This window comes from Callospermophilus lateralis, chromosome 4, assembly GCF_048772815.1.
Source record: "Callospermophilus lateralis isolate mCalLat2 chromosome 4, mCalLat2.hap1, whole genome shotgun sequence".
Lineage (NCBI taxonomy): Eukaryota > Metazoa > Chordata > Mammalia > Rodentia > Sciuridae > Callospermophilus > Callospermophilus lateralis.
The window spans coordinates 161,948,288-161,972,925 of NC_135308.1; the positions used below are offsets into that span (position 1 = coordinate 161,948,288).

Consider the following 24,638-nt stretch of genomic DNA (forward strand, 5'->3'; position numbering starts at 1 on the left):
CTATGGCCCTCAACAGTCTTCAGAGTTTTTGAGGCCCCTGGGAGGCCTTTCCTGGTACCTCCAGCACTGGGTGCTAACACCAGCCTGGGCTTTGCTCCAGGGAAGCCACATTGGTCATCACAACCAGGATGGCAGGGGCTCGGAGGACAGAAGCTCCCCTGGAGGATTGCTCACCTGTCTGGAGAACCAGGGAAGGCTTCCTGGAGGAGGTGTCCTTGGGGACACATCTGCCTGCCTTTTCCTCTAACAAATGCCCTCCACACCTGCTGGGTTCCGGGGAGGGGAGAAGAACAGGTCAAAAACCCTTCCTCAAGGGACCCACATTCCAGGAAAACATGAATGTAGCATGGCTGGATTAAAACAGGTATTTATAGGTCCCGAGAGGGCAACACGAGCAGTGGTCACTTGTGGAACACAGGGGGGCCCTTTGATGCCCTGTGAAGTTTCTTTTAACTTCAGATTCTGTAAAGATGCAAATTGCCAAGCAAACACTCACACGACCCCTGCCTCTCTCAGAGCCTTACCTAGCTGGCCAAGGTAAGTAACTCTTTCTGGCTATAGCAAGCCCAGAACACAGCTTCACAGTGGCTCTGCATGTGGAGGCCACAAGCCACACAGCAAGACGGTCTTAAAGGTGCAGCTCTTCCCAGAATGTGGGTGGGTTGCCTCTGGTACTGAGTTTTCTGACAAGTGTTTCACAACCAGCAGAAGTCCCACCGGTAACACTGCCAAGGACAGAAGAGGCTCACACAGCCCCAGGCAGGGCTTCCCACCACCTGGCTCTGTCTCCCATGAAGAACCAGGGAGATCGTGGAAGCCACATTCCCAGGGCACGCTTCATTGAGAATCCATCCTCTGGGTTCATCACAATAAACAGCAAAAGCCTATGGGATGTGTAGAATGGGGGCTCATCCCCCCAAGACTCCGACCTCTGCAGGCCCCCCTCCCTCTCAGGGCCTGCAGATGCAGCAGCCCAGGGAGGGAAAATGGGTTTCCTCAACCCTGGAAATGACCACGTGGAGGGCGTGGGGATCAATTACTGATGTCTGCAGTAAAGGAAGGTGGAAGCATGTTTGTTACTCCTGAAGTAGGTTCAGGCGCACATAGGAAAGCCTGTCTGTGTGTTTTAACTTGCATCTTCTAGGTAGATGGTCATCTGCAGATGCTGCAGGTCCACACATCGCTATGGGGAATTGGATGTATGCATGGATTTATATGAACAGTCAAGGAACCAGCAAGCCTCTTTTCCCAGCCATTTTAGGTCCTGGAGGTTGTTGGAAAAAGACAAAACCTTTATCTCTATTTAGATTTTGATCACAACATTTATGATCATTGACTTACACTCATCAACATAAACTATAAGGATGACCAATATCAAAGACACCCTCATCAACATCACTGTCAACATCATGGTCACCATAACCACCACCTTCACTATCACCATCACCATCACCACCTTCACCATCACCTCCACCACCACCTTCACCTTCAACATCGCCATCACTATCTTCATCATCACTATCATCACCACCTCCACCATTACCTCCTCCAAGACGCACCACCACCACCATCACCACCATCATAATTATCACCACCATCACCACCACTTTCACCACCACCTTCACCTTCAACATCACCATCATCATTAACAATATCACCACAATCATCACTATCAACAGCAAACATCACCCTTATCATCACCACCACCAATATCATGATCACAGTAACAGCAGCTCGTACTTATATGGGATGTCCTATGTGCCAGGTGATGTTAAAGCATTGTTAATACATTAGCTCATTTAACCCTCAGGAAGCAGGAACTAGTAGCATGTCCATTTTACAAATAAACTAATGGAGCTTAAGTAAGTTGCCCAGGCTACCCAGCCCAGATTTGAACATATGCAGTCTGGCTCTGAGCCCATGCTTTACCTTCTCTCTTTTAGCTGAATAAGGACTGTGCATTCCTCTTCTTGGAGCAAAAAGGGACACATGGTCATGATCACATATAGACACAGCGTGGAGAAACGGCCCACCACACCTGGGCTCTTGTCCCAACCCCATTAGACCTCCACCCTCACTGGCCTCCATTTTTCCATCTGCAAAGCAAGGAGATGAGCATCTAGGTGGTCTCCATGGCCCTGGAAGCCTCTGCACAGTCCTCCAGGGGAAGCCAGGGAGGGTTCTGGTGGTCCTTGGGGAAGGCTCCAGCAGGATGTGTCAGTACCAACTGAGAACTATGGGTGGTCCCCAGGAATGAGAATACCTCATGTAAGTAGGATAGGGTCCACTCAGGACTCTGGAACCCACACTAGCATGTGGGGTTCACTCATGAGGGTTTAGGGAGCAAGTGACCAAATGGCATCCTGCTCTTTGTTCCTAACAGTCATTCTATCTACCACTGATGAGGCCGATCAACAGGCACAGGTGCACCCCTCGTATTATCCTAAACCTGCTAACAAGAATGTCCACGGATAAATAACTTCAGTCCGTACAACATCACGAGCCGACAAGCTCCTGCAGGGCAGGAACAGACAGGACCATGACCATCACCTCTGTTGCATGCAGGATTTCAAAGGTCTTCCTTGTTCCTAATTGCAGCAGAGCCTGTGACCTCTCTGAGAAGTAGTGGGAACAGAGGATGGAGGTGGTGGTAGTGACATCTTCATCTGCATATTGAGCACATAGTGTATACTGATGCCCATGGGGAGCCAGGTTGCGAGGCAGGCGGGCCCCAGTATACCGCACCGCATCTCAGTCTCCAGGACCAGCTGTGGCAGGGAGTATTTTAGGCCCCCAAAACTAAAGGAGAAACAGGCTTGGGGAGGACAAGCCACCCACTAAATGTCCACTTCAGAGGTGGCTGCAGCCATCTCTCCATGCGAGGCCAGGCCTCTCCCAGCTCTTGTGCATGACACAGGGTCAAGTCAACATGGCAAGAAGGAGACCCCCAGACACCCTGTGCTCCGTGCTTCCCAGCCAACACTTGCTCTCACAGGCAACTGGTCCAGGAAGAGCTCCAGCCTGGGCCATCGAGAGCCAACTCAGACCAACACATCCAGCATGCCCATGCTGTGCCAGGCTCTCTGTAGCTGAGGAGCTCACCGTGAGCTGAGTCTGACAGCTTCCATGTGACATCCCCAACACCAAGCCCATGCTTGGCTCACTGGGGAGCAAGAAGCACCATGATAACCCAGAGTCAGAACAGCCATGACGGGAAGCCTAGGGGCCTCCGGGAAGCTAATAGGTACTTACTGCATGGTGTGAGTGTGTGTGTGTGTGTGTGTGTGTGTGTGCGTGCACGCACACAGGAATGCACACGTGTGTAACAGAGAGAGAGGAGGTTATCAGGGAAGGTTTCCTGGAGGAGGTAAATTAAAGAATGATCCACCTTTAGATTTATCCTGGACCCAAAAAGAGGACAGGAGCTTCGGCAGGAGGTGAGAAACAGGGACTCGGAAACACGGACGATCCCAGCGCATGAGTGTTGGGGCTTTAATGTTTCAGGAAGTGAAGGGCAGAGGCTGGAGCCCTGGAGAGGCATTGTAGCTCCAGCAGCAAGACACAGCCTCCTCCTCACACCAGAGGGGCAACCCGACCTCCTCCCTCCTCCCCAGGAGGAACGAGGCCCACAAAGTCAGCAAGAGCCAGAGCTGGAGTCGGACCCCTAGCTCAGGCCAGGGGTGGGGTGGGGAGCTCAACTGGACTCCGAAAGGCTTCAGGGGAATAGGCGAGAGGAAGAAATGTGGGCCTCAGAGCAGGGAGGGACGGCAGCTTAGGTTCTAGGCTGGGAAAGGAAGAGGCCCGGTCAGTGGCGTAAGGTGGGAAGAGACCATGGGTGTTGGGGGTGCCAACCATGGCCTTCCTTTTGCAGGGCACTGGGTCTGGGGTGCCCAGCAGAGAGTCAGAAAGTGGTCACACAAAGCTACACATTGGAACCACTGAGCTAACCTCCAGGCCCTGCCAGCAGCTGGGCAGCCCATCCCTCTCACTTCTTGCCCGTGACCTGCTTTCCCTGCTGTCAGCCTGGCATTGTCCACAGTTCGGTGGGAAGGCACCAGCTTCCCCTCTTCAGCTTCTGGGCCCCGAGTAAGCCAGGGATTTGCCCAAACCAGGCTTGATCCAGGAAGACCTCATCTGCCCAACACTCAGCCTTGAGCAGATGCTCAATAAATGAGATGGATAAACAACCTCAGCATCTGAAGGTGGCATTGCCACGTCTCCTTTAAAACTTTGGCCTCTGCAGAGTCTGGCACAGAAAGAGTAGCACCCGTCATTTTCACTAGCGTGAGCCTGACACAAACCTCACACTTTGAAAGGCCAAGCTGGCAGGGTTCGGGGAGAAGAAAATGAGACGCTAGAGACTGGCTGAGTGGGAATAAGAAGGCCTGGATTTCAGTCCTTGCCATGTCACTGTGAAACTTGGGGACATTGTCAAAGATGACTCTTTCCTCATCTGTACGACAGCAGCAGACAGGGAGGATCTGGGTCAGTGACTTCATATCAGGTGTGGCAAGAGCTGCTTCCAGCACCTGCCTGCCAGGCCAGGCTGTGCCCTAGACCCATGGTGGCCCCACAGACCCTCATGGTGATGGTAAAGGTCCCGTCTGCCCCAGAGAGCCCTGGTTCCCGACTCTACCAAGGCTGGGCTTTTTTTTTGGTCCCAGGGATTGAACCCTGAGGCGCTTGATCACTGAGCCACATCCCCAGCTCTTTTTATTCACTTATTTATTTTTTAAAAAGTCTATTTATTTATTTATTTCAGTTATAGGTGGACACAATACCTTTATTTATTTTATTTTTTTTTATGTGGTGCTAGGCAAGTGCTGTACCTCTGAGCCACAACCCCAGCCCATTTATTTACTTTTTATTTTTGAGACAGGGTCTTGCCAGGTTTCTCGGGCCTTGCCAAGTTGCCAATGCTGGCTTTGAACTTGCCATCCTCCTACCTTAGCCTCCCCAGCTGCTGGGGTTCCAGGTGGGGGTCACCATGCCCAGCTCAGGCCGCTGGCTCAAGGGAGCCAGTTTCTAGTGCCAGATATTCAAACCAGCACCCCCAGGCAGGGAGGAGAGGCTGGACAGACAGACAAGCAGCACAATCCATAGTCTCTGCCCAAGCCCGGCAGCCTGATCCAGGAGACCTGAGCCAGTTCCCAGCTGTGGAGGGCTCTGCGGTCCCTTGAGGGAGCTCCAGGCCATGCAGGTGGTTTTGGTTTGGAGTTAGGAGGATGGGGACCCTAGGCTCTTCTCACCCCCACATCTAGTTAGGGACAGATATTAAATCAATATAAGATGCTTCCCCTTGATTTCTTTCAAAAAAACAAAAGTCTAAAACCGGGTGAGAATCAGGTACCCTGTGTCTCCAACTTCCACCCCCAACACCCCTCCCCCCAGGAAGCAGTCTGCATTCCAGGGAGGAGAAGCTGAGAGGAGGCTGGGTGTCCATGCCCGTGGCAGCAGGGCTGTGGGCTCAGTCCTGGCTGGCATTATGGGGGGTGGACATCTGCCACCTACTTTGTCCCTGGCAGGCATAGGGTCTGGCTGGGAGGGCTGGGCAGACTCACCTTCACACTGCCTGCCTTCCCCCTTGTAGCCTGGCTTGCAGAGGCATTTGTAGGACTTGGGTGTGTTCTGGCAGATGGCGTCGATGTGGCAGTCATCTGTTCCCTCTGAGCACTCGTCTATGTCCACTGTCCCTGTGGGCAGAGGAGCAACAGGTAAGTGTGGTTGGGTAAGCAGCAGCCCCTGGTGGTGGCGGGAGCTCCTGCCCCAGCCCTTCTTCTGATCACTGAGGTAACTGACAATTACAGTTGCCACATGACAATCTGGTAACATCCTGGGAAGCTGCTCTGGGCCAGGCATATGGCTACCAACATATTAGGGATCACTGATTTTCATGATAAAAAGATGGGGAAATTGAGGATTAGGGACAACTCAAGGATCTTTGTGTGTCTTGCTCTCCCCACAAACATGGCTCCATTCCTCTTCCACTCTCCTTATTCTAGAATTTAGAGCCAGAAGGGCCCTTGGAGGAGTTCAAATCCCCCATATGGGGAAACCAAGGTGGGAGAGCAGAGAGCAGAGACCATCCCAAGAACTCCTGCAGGGGATGTGACACTGAATCCCACCAGCTGTAGTATGTAGGCTACTTATCTGGCTTCCACACTCCCAGACTGGAGTCCAGACTGGGGCAGAACTGACGTTTAACTAGGCTAACTCAGGCTTGTAGATGCTTCTGATCCCCATACCCTCTTCCCTTCCTCAAAAACCTAGGTGGGAAACTGGTTCTTGCAACTAGATTTCAGATTCAAGTTCAGCCTGGGTTCAGAGAACTCCGGGCACTCCCCACCACAGCCCTCAAGGCACACACACACCTCCACAGGAACATGATGCAAAACAGCTCCCATGTATGCACTTGAACACACTTTCTCACACACACAGGGAGAGGACCCCGGGGCACAGGCAATTTCTTGGGTTTAGATGAGGGAGGGGCCAGAGCACCCAGCATGGTGCTATAGGTTACTTGCTCCTTAGGGGAGAGACTAGACTCTGACATAGAACAAGCTCACCTGGCTTGTTCACCCAGCTGGCTATGAGAAAATACAGATGGAAGGCAGACCGACAGAAGGACCCAGGAAAGCCAGAGAAAGGGTAGAATATCCCTGCCTCTTCATGCCTCTGGACTCACCCTAGATTTTCTGGTCCCCCAAAATGCCCACTTTGAATTACCTCCCTGGCTGGCATCTGGATTCTAAATCTGCATGTAGGGGGTCCCTGAGCTATTCCCCCTCCCCCTGCAGGACTCCTTTTCTTCAACCCCAGCCCCCAAGGTTCCAGCACACCCCTGGGACAAGAGAGGCATCAAACCAAAACACAACAGAACGACCTCATGCGCGTGCATGCGCGCATGCGCACATACACACACACACACACACACACACACACACACACACACACAGAGGCATTACTTCTGAGGGTGGCAGGATCTGCTCAGGTGGCAACCCACCCTTCACAGCTGCCCCAGGGAAGTAGGGAAGGGAGCTGGCAGGCAGTCACAGGCCAGGGCCAATGTCCAGGGCCACTTCTGGGAGCAGTCAAACAGGGGCATCAGGCCACAGGTATGGCTCTTCCTGCTTCCCAAGGGTGAGTGTATGGGAATGAGGGACAGGAAACTGCCCGGGGCTCTTGGGCCTGGTGCCCACCTCTAACCCCCATCTCCCACCTGGGCATGCATCCTCATCAGGATGGGAACAGATGCATGTTGGCAAGGGGTGGGTGGGGCTGTCTGCCAACACACCACATAACAAACACGACCTTAGGTGGGAGAGGAGGAGAGAGCAGGAGAGCCCAGGTCAGGGCTTTCTGCGCACAAAGCTACGTACTCTGCCTGACCTGGGTGGCAGAACCCTGTGCAGGGGAACATGCCCTCCAGCACAGGCTGCTCACTTTGACTACGGTTCTCTTATGCTGGGGACCAACTGCTGGGATTTCAGTCACTGGGCTTCCATGGAGGGGAGAAGAGGGCCAGAGACAGGACACAGAGGAAGACAGAGAGACACCAGAAGGGAAAGATGGGCACAAGGGAATGGTCACACAGAGGCAATGGACTCCAAAACCTGAGAGAGACCCCCACATACAAGTAGGGGCATGGGCAACAAAGCCCAGCTTCTGGAAGATGGGTCCGTGGGAAAAGCTCCCTCCAGCTGTGGGATGTAAATGTCTGGCACCCTCATGCAGGGTGTCACTCCCAGGAAGAGACCCCACACCAAAGACATTTCTCATGGAACCCAGCTCCATGGCACAGGAGGCACAGGAAGCAGGGCAGGCAAGACCCTTCCCCAGGGAGAGAGCCCCTCTGAAGACACAAGGAGAGAATGTGACTCCAGCCTTGCCTGGGAGTCCCTTTCAGGCAACCAGAGAAGACCAGAAGACAGGGAGGGAGGCAGAGTCCCTAAGAAGTCCACTTGGCACCCCACCTCGCCTCCGCTGCCTGCCTGACCGCCCTGACCATGGCCACTCCCTCCTGTGTCTTCTGCCTCTCTTTACAGATGTCCTCATCACTGAGGTCCATGTCAGTCTCCCTCTGGGTCCCATTCACCTTCCTGTGCTTGTGGTCTGCTCTGGGTGCATTCTCATTCCTCTCTTCTCTCCTTCCTGACTGTCCATATGTCTGTCTCTTGCCAGGCATCTCCATCCTTGCTCTTTCCCTGTCCTTCCCAGTGTGCCTCCCTTCCCGTCCTCCTGTCGCTGTCTCTGGTGTCCATCTGTCTCCACCTCTCCTCCTTTTCCGTCGGGTTGTCCATTCCACACTCAGCTCCTTTGATCTGTCTGCGTCCCTTTGCCTCCTTCTCCCTTCCTTGGCTTCCCTCCTTTCCCCTGGGACGTTAGGTTCCCTCTTCGACCCTTCTGCGTCTTTCTCTGGGCTTCGCCCTGTGTCCTTTTGTCTGTTCCCTCTAAACCTCCTTTACTGTCCGTCTGTCCCTCTATCCCCTCCCTCTTTCTGTCCATTCTTTTCCCCTCATTCACCTCCTCCCGTCTCCTCGCCGGCCTCCCTTCGGCCCGCTCCCCTCTTCCCTGGGGAGCCCCTTCTCAGCTCCGGGGTCCCCGCCCCACTTTGGTCCTCACGCAGGGTGCCCCTCGGCCAGCCACCGCGCTTTCTTTCTTCCTCCCGCCCCACGCTTCCTCTCCCCGGGCCTCAGCCCACCCCGCCCCTGCTGCGGCCCCCTCTGGGCTCCAGGAGCCCCGGACCAGCCCGGCTGCGGGGAGGGGGCGCCCCGGGTCGGCCTCAGAAGTTACTTTGCAAAGAGGCACAGCCGGCGCAGGGCGGCGCGGGCCGCGGCCTCCGACGGCGCGGGTGGGGGCCCTCTGGGACCGCGCCTCCGCCCCCCCTGCCCCGGCGCCCGCCGTCCCCCGGCCCGGCGCTTACCTGGGACCCCGCTGCCCCCCGCCAGCGGCCCGCGCGTGCCCAGGGCGAGCAGCACGCACAAGTGCCAGCGCACCTCCGCCGCGCCCATGATCGCTGCGGGCCGGGCTGGGCCGGGCGTGCGGGCGTGCCGGGCGCGGGACCCACCGACCGGCCGCTCCGCGAGCGCTCCTAGCTGCTCGCTGTTCGGCCACCGCTCGGGCTCCCGAGCCACCGAGCCGGCGGCTGACGAGCTGACAGCCGTGCGCTCATTGGCCCGCGGCCCCAGGGGGCGGGGCGTCTCGCGAGGACGGCCAATGAGCATGGGGCGCCGGCCGCGGGGGCGTGGCGGGCGGGGCCGTCCGGAGCCGCCCCTCCCCTCGGGGCGGGCGGCAGGTGGGGGGTGGGGGCCCCGAGCCTGCTTGCGGGTTGTGGGTGCGGGGTCTCTGCCCAGCCTCGTTCGGAGGCTGCAGGCTCTTGGGCCCCTACCCCTAGTCCCCGTCGTCCAGGGTGGCCGCCCCTCTGGGGGCAGCACCCTCCTCTCCCAGCTCTCGCACGCCGGAGCGAGTGGGGGGGCTTTCGAACAGGTCGCGAAGGGCCCCGCGGCGTTCTTTAGCAGTGAAAGCAATGCCTTGTCCGCGGGGCCATTCTGGCGACCTTTACTGAGCACCTACTGGGTGCCAAGCGCTGCCCAGGCAGCATTGAACAAGCTGGACTTGGAAAAACTGGCGGAGATGGTTTCAAAATTTACCTTCAAAGCAAATGAACTTTCTACCACTCTCCAAAGGGCAATGATTCTTAAGTGTGCTTGTCATGGGACAGCCGCAGGACCCTCGCGACAACACGGTGACTGACAGGCTGCTTGCATTTAGCCCGCAGGGCACCGCCACCGTGCAGGGCTGCCCTGGCCAGCGAGGCTTGCTATCGGCCAATGCCAGGCCTGGGCCTCCCAGTGACCAGCCCGGCGGGGCGGTAGCCAAGGCGGGAGGGGCATCATAGCTGCTTGGGTCTGCCCTGGGGTCTCCACCTGACGCCCTCGGCCTTGGAGCCTGGCGCGGACCGCCCGCGAGGCGCTGTTGGAAATAAATGGCCCCTCTCAGCTCCAGGCAGGACGCTAAAAGGGAAGAAAGTTCAGCAAACCCCAAGGCCCATCTCCTTGACAACCACCAATAAGAGCTCCTTTTTTCTTCTCCTGCTCTCCCAGCTCGACTCAAAGACAAGACTTCTCTTTTTGTCCACTCGGCCTGCACCAGTTTCACCCCATGTTGCCCCCCACACCAGCTCTCCTCCCTGCCCCTGTGCACACCCTCCCGCACACACTCACACACACCCTCTAGGCATCTCCTCAGCCTGGAAATCTAAATCTGTGTCCTGCCAGCTCTTGCTCCCACCTGGCTTAGCACCAGCTTCCGGCACTGGCCCTGTGCCTGAGACTCCTCATGTCCCAGGTGAGGGGACCAGAAAGGACCAGAGAGGCAGGAAGCAGTGCTTCTGGTCTCCACTAAGCCCCAGCTCCACCCCATCACTTCACACTTTCCTTTGGCGCGATCACTCCTGACGGGTGCTTTAATTGTGGAGACCCTGCTCCAGGGTTTTATTTTGTTTGGCTCTGGCTTTCTCCCCCAGAACCACCTATTATCTTGTGCATGGGACAATGAATGTGTTTTTGAGGGGCCTTTCAGGGACCCCTGACTTACTAGAAATCATGCTCTTTTGTGTGCCTGTTCATCAGGGGTTCTCACCCTGGGCCAGGTCCCCCAAGCTTGATAGCAGCAAGGAAATCTCCCAGGCTCTGTCTCCCCAAATCAAGGCAGAGATGGTGACAGGTGATGGCCTTTTTGACCGTGACCCCACAGCCCACACGAAGTTCTCATCCCCAGCTTGCCTCCAAGCAGTTGCTCAGGTCAGGTGTGCTAGCCTTCTCTGAGGTGTGTGGATGGAGAACAAGTGGTTCCTTCTAGAAGGAGATGTGGTCCATGTGGCAGAGTTAGGAGACTGGGGCCGAGGGGTGTGAAGACACACCTCTGAGTCCCTCAGGCATGCTCTCTAGGAAGTGGCTTAGGGGACACAGAGAGAGGGGGTCACTTCTACCCCAGGAGGCAGTCAGAGAGGCCTCCTGGGTCTGGTGACCTGGAGCTGGGCACTAAGCAGTGTGTGTGTGGGGGGGTTCCTGATGGACGAGGAAGGGTAGACGGAGAGAAGGTGAAGACCAAGCAAGAAAGTGAGTAAGCGAATGTTCCGGAAGCACCAAAGCTGTAGCGCACTGTGCAGCAGGTGACAGTGCCCTGATGGAGGGCTGACGGGTCCATACCGGGGTGGGGTGGGGGGTGGGGTGAGAACGGGAATGCCAGGACCCCAGCTGGGGAGCTCATGCCCCTGGAGCAGAGAGCCTGAGAGGCTGAGCTGGAGAGTGGAGGCCAGAGGATGAGCCTCACCGACTTCAGGGGAAACACCCATGGCCGCCATCACCTTCCAAAAGAACCGGGGCTCTCTGCAACCAAGAGCTCTTTGCAAACAAGGCTCCTGCCCCTCCTCCACAGTCTTGGCCTTGGTAAATCTCGGACAAAGAGAGCCCCGCAGAGGTCCTGCCCTTCACACCGAGCCTGAAGGCCCCCTCTGCCAGGAGTCTCTTTTGTTCCCTCTTCACAAGGCTCAGCCCCGTCTGCCTGCTTCCCAGTCCCTGCCCCCAAGCTGGATGTGGGTTCTCCTCGGGGCTCCTGGAGACCCCTGGACTCCCTCATTAGAGCCCCCTCACCCTGGGTTCACATCTGTCTCTTCCCAGACTTGGGGTGCTCCAGGGGCAGGGCTCTTGGCTGATCTGTAGGGGCCACTCCCCACAGCAGGCATTTAAGAAACCATCCCCTGGGAATGAATGGAAGGAAGAAAATGAGGAGGACGTCAGTTAGCGGGAATTCTTATTGCTCCGCGGAAAGATTCTGTGGCTATTTGACAAGTCCTTGTAAAGGGAGTCCAGGTGCCCAGTATCTCCTGGCCACTTCTGCTCTCTGCGCCCTGTGGGAAGCTGAGCCAGGCAGCGGGACTGCAGGCAGTGGGTGCCCAAAGCCGACGACCTGGGGCCCTTTGGCTCCCCCTGGTGACACCTTGCACAGGTCTGAGGAGGAGAGGAGGGAAGAGATCAGCTTGTCCCCTCTTCCTTCCTTCCTTCCAGGGATGCCCTCTGCAACCCTGACCCCAGCGACTGACCCCAGTCCCAGCAGTGGGGAAGCCATAGAAGTTGCATTCAAAAGGTGAGTGCATATTCAATCTGCTCAATCACTTATCACCCCTGTGGGGCTCAGTTGCCTCCTTTGCACAACCAACCTGGAGAGTTATCTGAAAGATTAATCACAGGCTGAATGGCGTGGGACCTCTCTGAACCTCAGTTTCCTCATCAGACTGCTGCTACTGTCTTGTAGGAAGGATTAAATGAGATACTGAGCCCGGAGCCTCAGAACCATGCCTGGTACATGTGTCATCCGTGTGTCCTCTGGGATCATCATGAATAGAAGATTGCTGTGACGATAGATGATAGTAATACCCAGCTGGTTAAGAATGCCTTAGTTTAAAAAAAAAAAAAAAATTTCCCCTGGAAGAATCTTCTTGAGCAGTCAGAGTCATGAAAGTTCTTTGAGAACATGAAGTTCCTTGTGAGTGCAGAACTTCATCACGTGGATGTTAAGCCTCAGTCTTGAAAAATTTAGACTTTCATCCTCTTTTTTTCCAATGAAAAATGAAATTGCGTAATACCCCTTGGCGGCTGGACTGCACACTTCTTTAGACCTTTGATGGTATTTGTATTTTTCCAACCCCTAGGTGACCCTAGGCCACACACACAGTCCCTTTCCTGGGCTTGGACTGTCAAATGGGGGTCTCAGCTCCCATGAGCTCATGATCCACACTCCAAAATGACCCCCCTAAATTGTGACACTGTCTCCTGAGCTGTCACCCTGGCCTCTTCCTGAGGTGTTTCACAGGTGTTAAGTGTCCCTGCGTGCCTCGTGCTGTGCTGGGATGTCCTGTGCACTGTGTCATTTACTCTTGTGAGGTACAAACCACCTCCATCCCCTCTTGACACCGAGGAAAACAGGGACTCGGGTCACCTGCCCAGGATCACAGAGCTAGCAAATGGCAGAGGTGGGATTCGCACCCAGACCTGTTAATAAAACACACTTGAAAACTCCAAGGGCTGAGAGGTGTGGAGCTGTTGGGCTCGCCTCTCTGCCAGGGTTTTACTCTTTTTTTTTCCCCCCCATATCTAGAAAAGTTGTCTCTAGGTAGTTGCTGAATTGTAACAGGACGCCCAGGGGCTCCAGGCCATACCCAGTTTTGTGTCTTTTCTCTGTCTGACATTCCGAACGCTGGAAATGCTGGACTGCCCCCCAACCTGCCAAACCAAGGAGGCCATGAGATGGGGTGACACCAAGAAGCTGCAAACAGAGCTGGAGGACCAATGGCTCCTCTAGTGACCTCTAGTCCACCAGGCGCGGGTCCCCTGGTCCCGTGCACTTGTGGAATTGACTCAGGGCCGCGTGGAAAGGAATATCTGCAAATGAATCCTGCAGCAGCCCAACTTGTGCCTCTCATTTGACAGAGGGGACATGGAGGCTTCCCTCAGCTTCCACTGCCCCTGGACACCTTGACCTGGTGCCCCCGTGGGCACCGTCAACTCCACCAAGTGGGCCCTCAGCCCCTGGTACCCAAGACAGAATGTGTTGCTCTGCTGACCGCACTCTCCACGCCTGCCGAAGCCGCCCGGGTCATGTCTGCTCTCTCCTCGGGCCTCCGGCTTTGTCAGCGGACACCAGCTCTTGCTCGAGTCCACAGAGGCTCAAACCCACCGGGGCCAGGGTGGATCCACTCGAGATCCTCTGAGGCAGGGCCCGTGGGCCTTCGCATCCTCCACCCTCTGCCTGGAAAGCACGACCCTTCTTCTCCCACCTCTGAGCCACAGCTCACTGTTCCCCCCTCTTGCAATCTCCCCGCACCCTGTTCCCGGAAAGCCATGAATCAGGCCCAGCGCAGGTGCCCTGTCCTCACTGGCCCCAGCCCTGCTCTGTCTCACCATTGCCCCTGGACACTGGGGCAGTTTGAAACCTAGAATTACCCCGTAGTGGCTTTACCTCCCCACTAGGCCAGGGTGTGCAGGACATAGCCTACTTAGACATCCTGGCCACCTCGTGACCTCCGGCCTCAGGAGTGGGCAGGTGACCATCTCCCCAGCTGTGTGACTGGTGACCCAGACAAGCCAGTCAGACCCTCGCCCGGGATTCCCTCAGTGGAGCTGGTGGAGCACGTGTTCTTCCCTGGGTGGCAGTGAGCAGCAAGGGTGGGTGTCCACCTGCCTGTCACTACGGTTCCGCTGCTGTGGGCACAGGAGGCCTGAGGAGACGGAGCCACCAGTCAGAGAGAGGCAGAGGGCACAGTGAGGGGGAGGGGGAGGGGAAGAGGGACGAGGAAAGGAGGGGGAAGGACAGTCTAAGGCCCTGCCTGAGTCCCCCTTGCTGCTCCAAGACAGTTCTGGTTTCTGTCACTTGTAGCCAAAATGGTCCTGCCCACTCATCGTTCCAGTCTGGGTGGCGTGCTTGCCTGGTCACACACAGGCCATGGCTTTTCCTAACCCTTTGCACCTAACTTATGCACTCCCATAACTACTGAAGGGGGCGGCCAGTGTCCCCACTGACAGGTGTGCAGTGTGGCACAGAGAGGTCCACCGCAGCGCCAGGAATCAAGCCCCAGCACTGCAGCTCCAGAGTCCACAAGCTTGACCCCTCGGACGGGCACAGCTGTCACCGTCAGCCAGGTCTTTTTAAAATGCTCTTACTGACCGCCCCCCCCCCCCGCCCCCGACAGATACCCCCATGATTTCTGCTCCATCTTTTCTTTATACAAACGTAACAATCCTGGGACGGTTCCAAACAACAGATGCCGAGGGTGGTGATGAGGACTTTGCAGATAACTGAAGCAGGGTGTGGAGATGCAGTAGTGCACATGTGAGTGTGTATGTGTGTCTGTGTCTGTGTGTGTGCACAAGCGCAAGTGTGCGTGTGTGTGTGTTTGGGGGCGGAGGTGGGGGGTGGTCATCCAAAGTTTCCCAGGAACTGAAATTTGTGCCAGGACCTGAATCTCAAAAGGAGCCACCATGCCTGATGGGATGGTGATGGGGCAGGGGTGGAGAGAGCCTGGGATCTGCCTCAGGCTCACTGAGCCGACTCCATCTTCAGACTTCTAGAATCTTCCTTCCCTGAGCTGCAGCAGAGCCTGTACTCAGTCCTCTCACCGGGACGCCTGCATTGTGAAGAGCAGTTAGGGGAAGTGCTACTTCCAGTCAGGCCTGCTGATGCTATTTTGTGAGGAATACCTAAAAAGTCGTATTTGCTCAATATGGCAAAGACCAAGAGGAAAACCTTTAAGGTTCTGCCTTTTTCACCACAGTTTTTTTCCTATGAGCATATACGTGTTTAAAAATAAAATTAAGATTATATTACATATACAGAATATATTTCTGGCTTCTATGCTTATTTTATTTAAATATGTTTGTATGTAAAGTATGCTTCTTTACATACTTTACATACAAAAAAAGGCACCATCCTAAGTCCACAGTTCAATGGATTTTCTTTAATTTTTTTTTTTTGTGATAAAACACACATAACATAAAATTTACCATTTAACTGTACATTTCAGCGGTGTTAAGTACAACCTCACTATGATCTACTCCCAGAACTTTTTATCTTCCTAAACTGAAACTCTGTCCCCATTGAACACTGACTTCCATCCAGAAGTGGTGGCACACGCCTGTAATCCCAGCACCTTGGGAGGCTGAGGCAAGAGGATCACAAGTTCAAGTCTAGCCTGGGCAACTTAGTGAGACCCTGTCTCAAAATATAAAAATAAGAGGGCTGGCAGTAGCTCAGTGGTAAAGTGTCCCTGGGCCAAAAAAACAAAAAATAAATAAAGAAAAAAATGACCCAGGTCCCCATTCCATCTCCACATTCCCCGACCCCTGGGGGTCACTGTTGTGCTCCCCTCCTCTATGCCTTTGGAACTTGAATAAGTGGAATTATGCAATTGGTCCTTTTGTATCTGACTGATCTCACTTGGCAGATTTGAAGGGTGCTCCCTGTTGTAGCATAACAGAATTTTATTCTTTTTAAAGGCTGAATAATACTTCATTGTATGGCTGCACCTCATCCCGTTTATTCAGCCATTGGTGATCTGGTGGCTCCTGCCTGTGGGTCACGATGAATAATGCTGCTACGGACACTGGATGCAGATATTGATTTGAGTCTCTGCTCTCAGTTCTTTCGGGTGTATGTCTGGAAGCAGAATCGCTAAGTGTGTGACGACACTCTTTTGTGCTGTTTTCCACCGTGGCTGCAGCGTTCCATGAGCTTCACCAACAACACACCTGTGCGATTTCCACTGCAGGTGAGGTAGAGAATACTTCTGTACTCCCCAAAGTCTCCCTTGCCCTTGCCCTTTGCACCCAATCTCCCCCTCCCCAAGCCCACCCGGGCAGAACCCATCTGCTTTCTTTGACTCTGGATGAATTTTCTCATTCTTAGACCTTCTATGTGTGGAATCAGCCGGGTGGCGTATCTGTCTCTGCCTGCTCCTTCCGTCCAGCGTACTTTCTGAGTTTCCTTCAACATATTCATTCTTGCCACCAATTTTCTCTCATTTCTTTCAGAATCATAAGGATGAAATCTTTTAAAATGTGATTTTTAAAAAAATTTAACTCTGCTGTACTGCAAAGATGCACCAAAACTTACTTAACTAGTCTAGACAGGTTCTAATGTGTTCTTTTTATTTTCTTTTCTATTTTTCCCCCAGTACTGGGGATGGAACCCAGGGCCTCACCCAGGCCAGGCAAGTGCCCTGCCACTGAGCTACATCCCCCAGTCCTTTTTACTTTTTATTCTGAGAAGGGGTCTCACTAAGTTGCTCAGGCTGACCTTGAACTTGGGATCCTCCTGCCTCAGATTCCTAAGTAAATGGAATTAGATGTGCCCCTGCTGACTAACTCTTTGTTGTGTATAACTTTCTGATTGTTTCTTTAAAATGAGTTTGTAGAGATGGGACAATGGTGTGGAAGGGAACAGGGTTTTGGTCTCCTTGTATTTATTGTCAAATTACTGATCAGGAAAAGATTACCAAGTCCTGTCAATCTCACCCGCTATGTGTCCCGTGGATCCGTGGTGCCCTCTTCTTGTTGGTTTCATCTGTCTTTGGGGCCCCTTCCTGCATTCTTCCCAGGACCCTGCAGACCCATATGACTGCCTGGGCTGCAGGCAACTTCTAAACCCAAGACTGACCCTGTCCTCCGTGGAGGTGGTACATCAGGAGGCCTGGGGAGGGCGTGGGCTGCAGACCAGGCAGGAGCCTTAAGACCAGGCACAGGAGGGGGCCCTGTGATCCTAGGGGCAGGAGGGGAATTAGGGGCCACTAGTGCCTGCCCTCCCCTTTCCCACCAGCTCCCAGGCAGTGGCCTAGCAGAAGGGCACTGAAAGTGGGCATGGCAGGGGACACATCTGGGTGGACTCTCTTCAGACATTTTCTTCCTAGGCTACTTAGTGCATGCCACAATTAGTGACATATACCCTGGCCAGTGACATTTCAGGCCACCAAGATCCAAAAAGAAGTTAAAGACGCTTGGTCCAGGGACCAGAGCTTTTCCGTTCTCTGGGGGCTCAGCACTTCTCCAGGCCCAGGCCTAGTCTAGTTCAATTCTAGCTCAAAGGAGGAGGGTCTGAGTGTCACCTTGGTGGAAGTCTCTCAAGGACTGCCCCAGCCAGGTCACAGACACACAGCACCTCACACACAATGAGCCATTATGGCCTCTTGCTTTGACAGCATATCTCCAAGGACTGCTGGGGACGGGAGACTGGCCAGGGAGACCGGCCAGGGAGACCATGGACCCCAAGGTCAGCTGTGCCCTTTGATAACCAGACTAACAATTGTCATATAGCCAGGCAGGTCACCACAATGGTGACAATGGGCATTTGTGCAAGACCTTGCTGTCACTAGACTTAGTCACTCCATCCTCTCTCTCTTTGATCTTCATAGTCAAAGGCTGAGGTTGAGACTTTCACATTCTCTATTTTTCGCAGCTGGAAAAATTGGGATCAAAAAGGTTCAGTGTTCCCACCTCCGGCTGTGCTGGTCCCAGCTCAGCAGTGGAGAAAAGAAAATGAGTTCTTCAGTTGTTGTGACAGTGCGCAGCACAGATGGAGGGGAATTCATTTCACTTAGAAAGAATTTTAATAAGAAACTATTTCAAGCTGAGCATGGTGGCGCATGCCTGTGGTCCCAGCGGCTCAGGAAGCTGAGGCAGGGGGATCGCGAGTTCAAAGTCAGCCTCAGCAAAAATGAGGCCCTAAGCAACTCAGTGAGACCCTGTCTCTAAATAAAATACAAAATAGGGCTGGGGATGGGGCTCAGTGGTCGAGTGCCCCTGAGTTCAGTCCCTGGTACCAAAACAAAACAAACACCAAGAAATGATTTCATGCCAGTCCAGATACACGGGAAGAGACCTGGTCCCTGTCCATGACAAGCCCAGAGCTGGAGAGGAAGACTGATTTCTGCAGGAGATGGCCAAGACTCCAGCCAGAGGGTCTGCTCCTGACTTTGCTCTTGTTCCTCTTTGCTGTGTTGTAAGTCTCCACAGCCGACTCCATGAATCAGTATGGACCCGAGTGGACCGGCTAAGCCATGCTGTGTCCTCCTTGGGAAGCTCCTTAGCTCCTCCCAGCATTGACTTCCTCGTATTTAAAGTGAGACTCAAAAGGGGCTTGGTGAGGGAGAAATGAGATGACACCCGTGAGGTTCCTGCCTGGGGGCTGCATACAGATGGCACTCAATAAACACCGATATCAAGTTTAGACAGGCTCAGGAAGAGCAAAATACACCAGTAACAAAGGTCCAACTTGAGAGGGACAGGGCACAGGATGAGGAGGACACTGGCTATGGCCCTGTGAGACTGGGCAGCGTGAGGTGCGTCAGAGGGAGGCGGACGCCTCGCTGGACAAAGGAAAACCTAAAATTTGGGCCTCAGAAGGATGGGCCGGACACTGGAGGGATTCGGGAATGGGGGCCATGCTCTCCAGGGCCAGGACGGCTCTGGTGAGCCTCTTGTCTGGTCAAGCTTAAGGCTCCAGTGAGGCAAGGGTGGGGCCCCCAGGCCAGGAGGGCTTGGTGCCTGGCAGGAGTTTCAAAGGAGGCCAGAGGGGCTTGGAGGCCTCTCTGCTGGCAGGAAGGGTGACTGCTCGAGGCGGGAGGGAAGAGAGAGGCAGCCCCTGCTGAGAAAGTGCTGGCTGCGTCTAGGAGGGCTTCCTAGAGGAGGGGGCACTGGCGCTGGGCCTTGAAGGCCATGGAGAATGTTATCATGGAAGCGGGGGTATAGGAGCCGGAACGCCGGGCTCTGCCATCGTGACCTGGCCAGGAAGAACCTGCTGGAGGATGTCGCTTCATTTGAACCTGAAACAGTGCATCTGGGGTGGGCTTTCCCCCCCGAACCAAGAGCTGGCCTTCGACTCCCTCCTTGGTGCCTGGTCTTGGCCGACTGCATCCACAGAACTCCGTGAGAAGGATGGGAAAACCCAGAGCGCTTTTTTCTGGGATGTCCTGTCCGCGCGACCTTCATCCGGTCATTCGACAAATGTTCACCTGAGCTCCTGCTACAGGGCAGGCCTTGCTCTGGGTGACGCAGGAACTCAGGGTCTAGTGGGGGACAGAGGTGAGTATATGGTGGCCTCTCGGAGAGAAGGAGTCTGGATTTGAGGCACTTTGTGGTAGGGGGGAGGTGAACTCAGCAGGCCTGGCAGGGCCTAGGAGGAGCATTTCGGAGGATGGATAGGAGTTCAGCAGGGACCTGGGCTTGCGAGCATTCTAAGTGGGGGAAGAGGCACCGGGCATGCTGGGAAGCAGAAGAAAGTGCAGATACTCTGGTGGGGGGTGGCGGGGGGCCAGCTCTGGGTAGAACAGGAGGGCCTCTGCTTTATCCGGGCAGTGGCGGGAGCAGGGTAGGGCTTGGGCAAGGGAACAACAGGACAGATTTGTGTTCTAGAAAGGTCCCTGTGGCCTGGGTGTGGATACTGAGAACAGGTCCCAGGTTCTCTGCAGGCCGCTTTCATTGTAACCCCAAACCGTTCCTCTTGCTGCTCTGAGGATCAGGGTCAGATCCATTTGGGGTGACCTACCTCGTGCACCCGACCCCCAGGTTGTCAGACACCAAGGGCTCTGGGAGTCCCTGCAGCAGACGCCCCCTGCATCTGCTTGGCCTGGTGCACCCAGCTGGTGTGAGCACACCCCACCCCCTTATTTTAAGGTTCTTAATTGAAGATTCTTGGGAATATTACCCGAGGACAGTCTAGGTCCTTCTGACCCCAGGGTTTGAGAAACTACTTTAAGGAAAGCACCGGTGGCCTCCCGGCGGTGGATCTTGAACTTCTAAGTTCTAAGCCTTTTCTTGTCTTTCGGCAACAGGGGTCTCCGTCCAGCGGCTCCCTACGTGGCGCCTGGGGAAGCCCGGGAGGGTAAGTTCTTCAAATGGCCTGGCTGTTCAAATCTCACTTCGTCCCCTGAACATCCTTGCCACCAAGGTGTGACACCCCCCTCCCTGCCCCCGTCTTACAGAGGAGGTTCAGAAAGGTCCCATGACTCGTCTGGGGTGCTTCTGGATAAAAATGCCGGGAAGGTGGGCACCCAGAAGCAGACATTCTTCCACCAGGGAGGCGAAGGTTTGGTGGTGCAGAGGAGAAAGCACAGTGCGGGGGAGAGGGGCTCGGACCACGCCACGCCTCAGGGCGCCATGGTGCTGAATTCCCAAGGGACTAACATAAAGGCCGGGAACTGGCAACTTCCAGGGAGGGGAACCATTAGAAGGCAGAGTTGTGTCGCGGGAAAAGAAGTTTAGCTGTGCTCCCACCGAGGGGTCAACTAAGTCAACATCCACAGAGACCGTGCCGTCCAGTGTGCAGTGCCGGGGGCGGTGGGAGACGGCCATCCTGGACCCTGGCGGGAGGTCACTGGAGCAGCCTTTATGGAGGGCTCATTGGTGGAAATTTGAAATCTATCCCCCACAACAGGTTGGGGTGTAGCTCAATGATGGAGCTGAGCGAGGTCCTGGGTCCTGTCCCCAGCACCACAAAACAATACAGTGAAGTTCAATGCTCCTTCCTTACCTCTCTGGTGGTAATGGGGGTCATAAGGGAGCATCTGGGGTGCAGGAAGGGGAATGGGTGTCTCTCCTACCTTTTGATCTAGGTGGGAACACCCACAATCTCCATGTGTCAAATGTATGCAGCTGAGTTGTAAGACAAAGACATTCCTCATACCTCACTCTACGTGTTGTATAAAAAAGAAAAAAAAAAAAAGAAAAGATAAAATACATTTGCCTTGGTGTCACCTACAGTCCTTGCAAGGGTCTCAGTAGAAACACTCTCTTTGGACAGATCTATCTGTTCAGGATGTTCAGGACACCATCACTGGTAATAAGAAAAACTGGAAAACAGCCTAGACATCTTCTAGGAGGTGCTAAGTCAAAGCACAAACCCAACGGAAGACAAGCATGTGGCCACTACAGAGTGTCCTGTGTTCCTGCTCTGCTGGGACGAAAGCAAGTCTTAAAACCGTCTGGGATTCCAATTCTACAGATCACAAGGAACTCGCAGCCCTTTCTGGTTGCCTGTGTGCATTAAGTCTCCAAGGGCGGCATATATATCCCAGTTCCAACCTTAACAGTTTCCTCCAGGAGTGGGATTTAGAATCCCCGGGGGGTCGACTTGTTACCCTAGTGTGTCATGGAATTGTTTTGCAACCAATATTTACTGCTTTTGCAACTGAAACAATTTTTAAAAGTCCACAAAAGTAAAATGGACTTGAAAAGCACATAGTAGGTGCTCACTGAGCACTGGCTACTTGCAGGGCTTCTGCAGCTGGTGCCCTGCGGGGGCCCCCTCTCTGCGCTGTAGCACCCAGGGGTGTCGCAGGAAAGGATGTTAGGGATGATTAAAGCTGGGGTCAGTTTCCCTAGGGCTTTGCTCTAAGGCCAGAATTCTGGTTGTGGGGAGATTAAGAAAAAAAATAAATTAAAACAATGCAGCCCTCCCCTCTGTCCAGGCCCCCAGACCTGCAGAATCAGAATCTGGCCCACAAAACAAACAGATAGACCCTGGGGACAGAAATGGACATGCTGCCTGGGCCCCTCCTCCCCAGGGCTGTCACTGGCCTGGGGCAAACTCCCCCTCCCCCTCCCAGGCGTCCCAGGGGACCCTCCCCTGCTCTGCCCCCACCCCACAGCCCCCTCCCTCTCCCACCTCCACCCCGCCAAAGACTTTTTTGAAGTTGATCAATGAAACATGTTTTCTTTAAGGGTCCTATTCCTGAGCAGGGGCCCTGCGAGCCTTCATTAGGCCACATAATGAAAGAATGGGCCGATTCAAGGGGCCGCCAGAGAAAAGAGGAAAATTAGAGTCGGGTCTGCTCACTGAAAAAAAAAAAAAAAAAAAAAAAAAAGAGGGGAGGGGGCGGGGTGGAAATGTGGATTTGCTAAATAAAGCTCCTGACAGCATTCGGCATTCAGCATTCAGAGCCCGGGAAGGGGAAGGGTCTCCACAATCCTCTTAGGCCTGACAATGTCCCAGAGAGCCGGCCTGCCCCAGCGGCTCACATTCCAAGTCCGGCTGGAGGGGCAGTGGGTGTTTGAAGAGCTCCTTAGGTTTCCAGCTGTTTTACCAGTGATTTGCCCAACTTAATAGCTCTTTAAGGCTTTAAACAAGAAAATAGCTCTTCTCACGACTCAAAGAAGCGGCCCTGGTCAGCTCAGACAGCGCCCATTGTCCCAGGCTTAAGCCCTGCTCCCGGGAGCGACCCCTCCCCCTCTGGTGGCCCAGACTTTGTCCAGCTCTGCGAGACTCTTTATTGATCCCTTTAACATTCTGCTTTCCTGGGCCTGTGTCCAGAGACTTCTTTGTAAGTCCTTATTTGGGGGGCTGCCTATCTGCTGCCTCTGACCACACCCCAGCTGATGAGGAACAGATAACTGTGATGATGGCCGTGATAACCTGTGGAGGGTCGTGGGTTCTGCATTTTTTCTTAACTTTCCCCATTTCATTCTTACCCAGGTCTGTGATGAGGCAGGTACTGCTGTGATGGCCATTCGACAGAGGGGGGAAACCAAGGCACAGAGAAAGGGGTCCCTGGACCAAGTTCCCGAAGGGGCATCCAGCAGGATGGTGGCTTTTCTGACCTGCAGAGCCTGAGCTCCGGGCCCCCACCCTGCCGTCAGGTGATGTGGAAGCAGGACAGGGACAGGGAGGTGACTCTGGGACATGGGGTTACCCTGTCCCTGCTCTGAGGGTGTGAACTTAGATGAACTTAGAGGCAGCTCTTGGGCCCAGTTCAGGGCGGGGTTCCCTCCACGTCATCCAGAAATTCTCCCTGTATCCCCAGCTGACTCTGGTGCCATCGAAAGCAATGCTGATTTTTCTGATTACAAAAGTTGTGATAATCAATTGCAGAGAACTTCAACAGATGAGTGAAGAGCACGGAGAGAGCGTCAGCGCCCCTCTTGGCTTGGAGTTACTGCCCCTCCAGTCCTTGCCTTGGCCTTGAAGTGCTCCAAGGCAGGAGCCTTCCGGGCTTTATTTCCTTCTGGTCTTTTCTCCACACGCACAACCTGACCTGCGGGACGCCAAGTGCTATTTGAATAAATATCCTTTTTTTTTTTTTTTTCCTCTTAGATTCTCTAGGATTCACCCAGTGGAGGCCTTGAGGAAGGCTGTAGGTGTCCCCATCAGATCACACCTTGCAGATTGCGTTCCAGGGCACACACAATGGTGGTGAAGGAAGTCCGGGGAGGCAGGTGAGAGGACGAGGCAGGTGAGAGGACGAGGCAGGTGAACCCTTGCCCGGGCGGGAAAGCCCTGGGGCACTCGAGCACTCAAGTTCTGTGTCAGGGACCCTGCAGTGGGGGCTAGACCCAGAACCTGGGCCTCCAGGTCAGAACCACGAGACTTAAGCCTATGCAGGACGCTGGGGAACTGCTGCTGATTTCTGAGCAAGACAAGCTGTTATGCCCAGATCAGTGCTGAATGGCCCCTTCTAAGACCCCAGGAAAGGCAGCTCGGGGGGGCCCCCCTGCCTCCTGGCAGAAAGCAGTCACCCTCTACCAGAGGAGCAGTTGGCTTCCTGAGCTCCGAGGCCTCAGCTTGGGGAGGAGACCGGAGCCCTGTCTGCCTGCCGGGCCCCTGCTGCAGCTGTCTGTCTGGGGTGCAGGAGGGAGAAGAATGGTGAGGGCCTAGCTCCACCAGCCCTGCCCGCCGGACCCTCAGAGTGAGACCCACTCAGTCAACTGTGTTATTCCCCTAGAGGGGACGGGGTTCACCGGGGACCTTGTGGCTGAGGCAGAGCTAAAGGATCTCCTACACTGGCACCACAGCTTCCAGCTCCTCACCCTCCGGCCCCATGCTCACCCCTGCTGTCCTTTAAAAAAGTTAACAGTTAAGAATATTTATGTTGTGATTCTTGGTGCTCAGGAAGGTGCAGGGCCCCAGGTGCTCTCACATCCACTGCTGTGACCTCAGGGGAAGGCAGGTTGGCAATGTCTATCCGAATGTTTACAGCCCTGACCCATTCTCCGAGCAATCCCATCACCAAGGATTTTTCCTACAAATCATTTTTTTTTTTTTTTTTTTGTGGCAGGGGATACCAGGAATTGAACTCAGGGGCACACTCTATCACG

General features: G+C 54.5%; 1 protein-coding gene across 1 annotated transcript in view; it reads right to left on the bottom strand.

The window, feature by feature from the left end:
• The window catches only part of LOC143397283 (signal peptide, CUB and EGF-like domain-containing protein 1), a 97,014-nt gene extending 88,003 nt beyond the window's left edge, over positions 1-9,011 (bottom strand). The window contains exons 1-2 of the mRNA XM_077109277.1: positions 8,924-9,011; positions 5,562-5,693 (exon numbers count right to left, since the gene is read on the bottom strand). Coding sequence (XP_076965392.1) covers positions 5,562-5,693; positions 8,924-9,011 — 220 coding nt within the window. The remainder of the gene's footprint in view (positions 1-5,561; positions 5,694-8,923) is intronic.
• Positions 9,012-24,638: the final 15,627 nt, after the last annotated feature.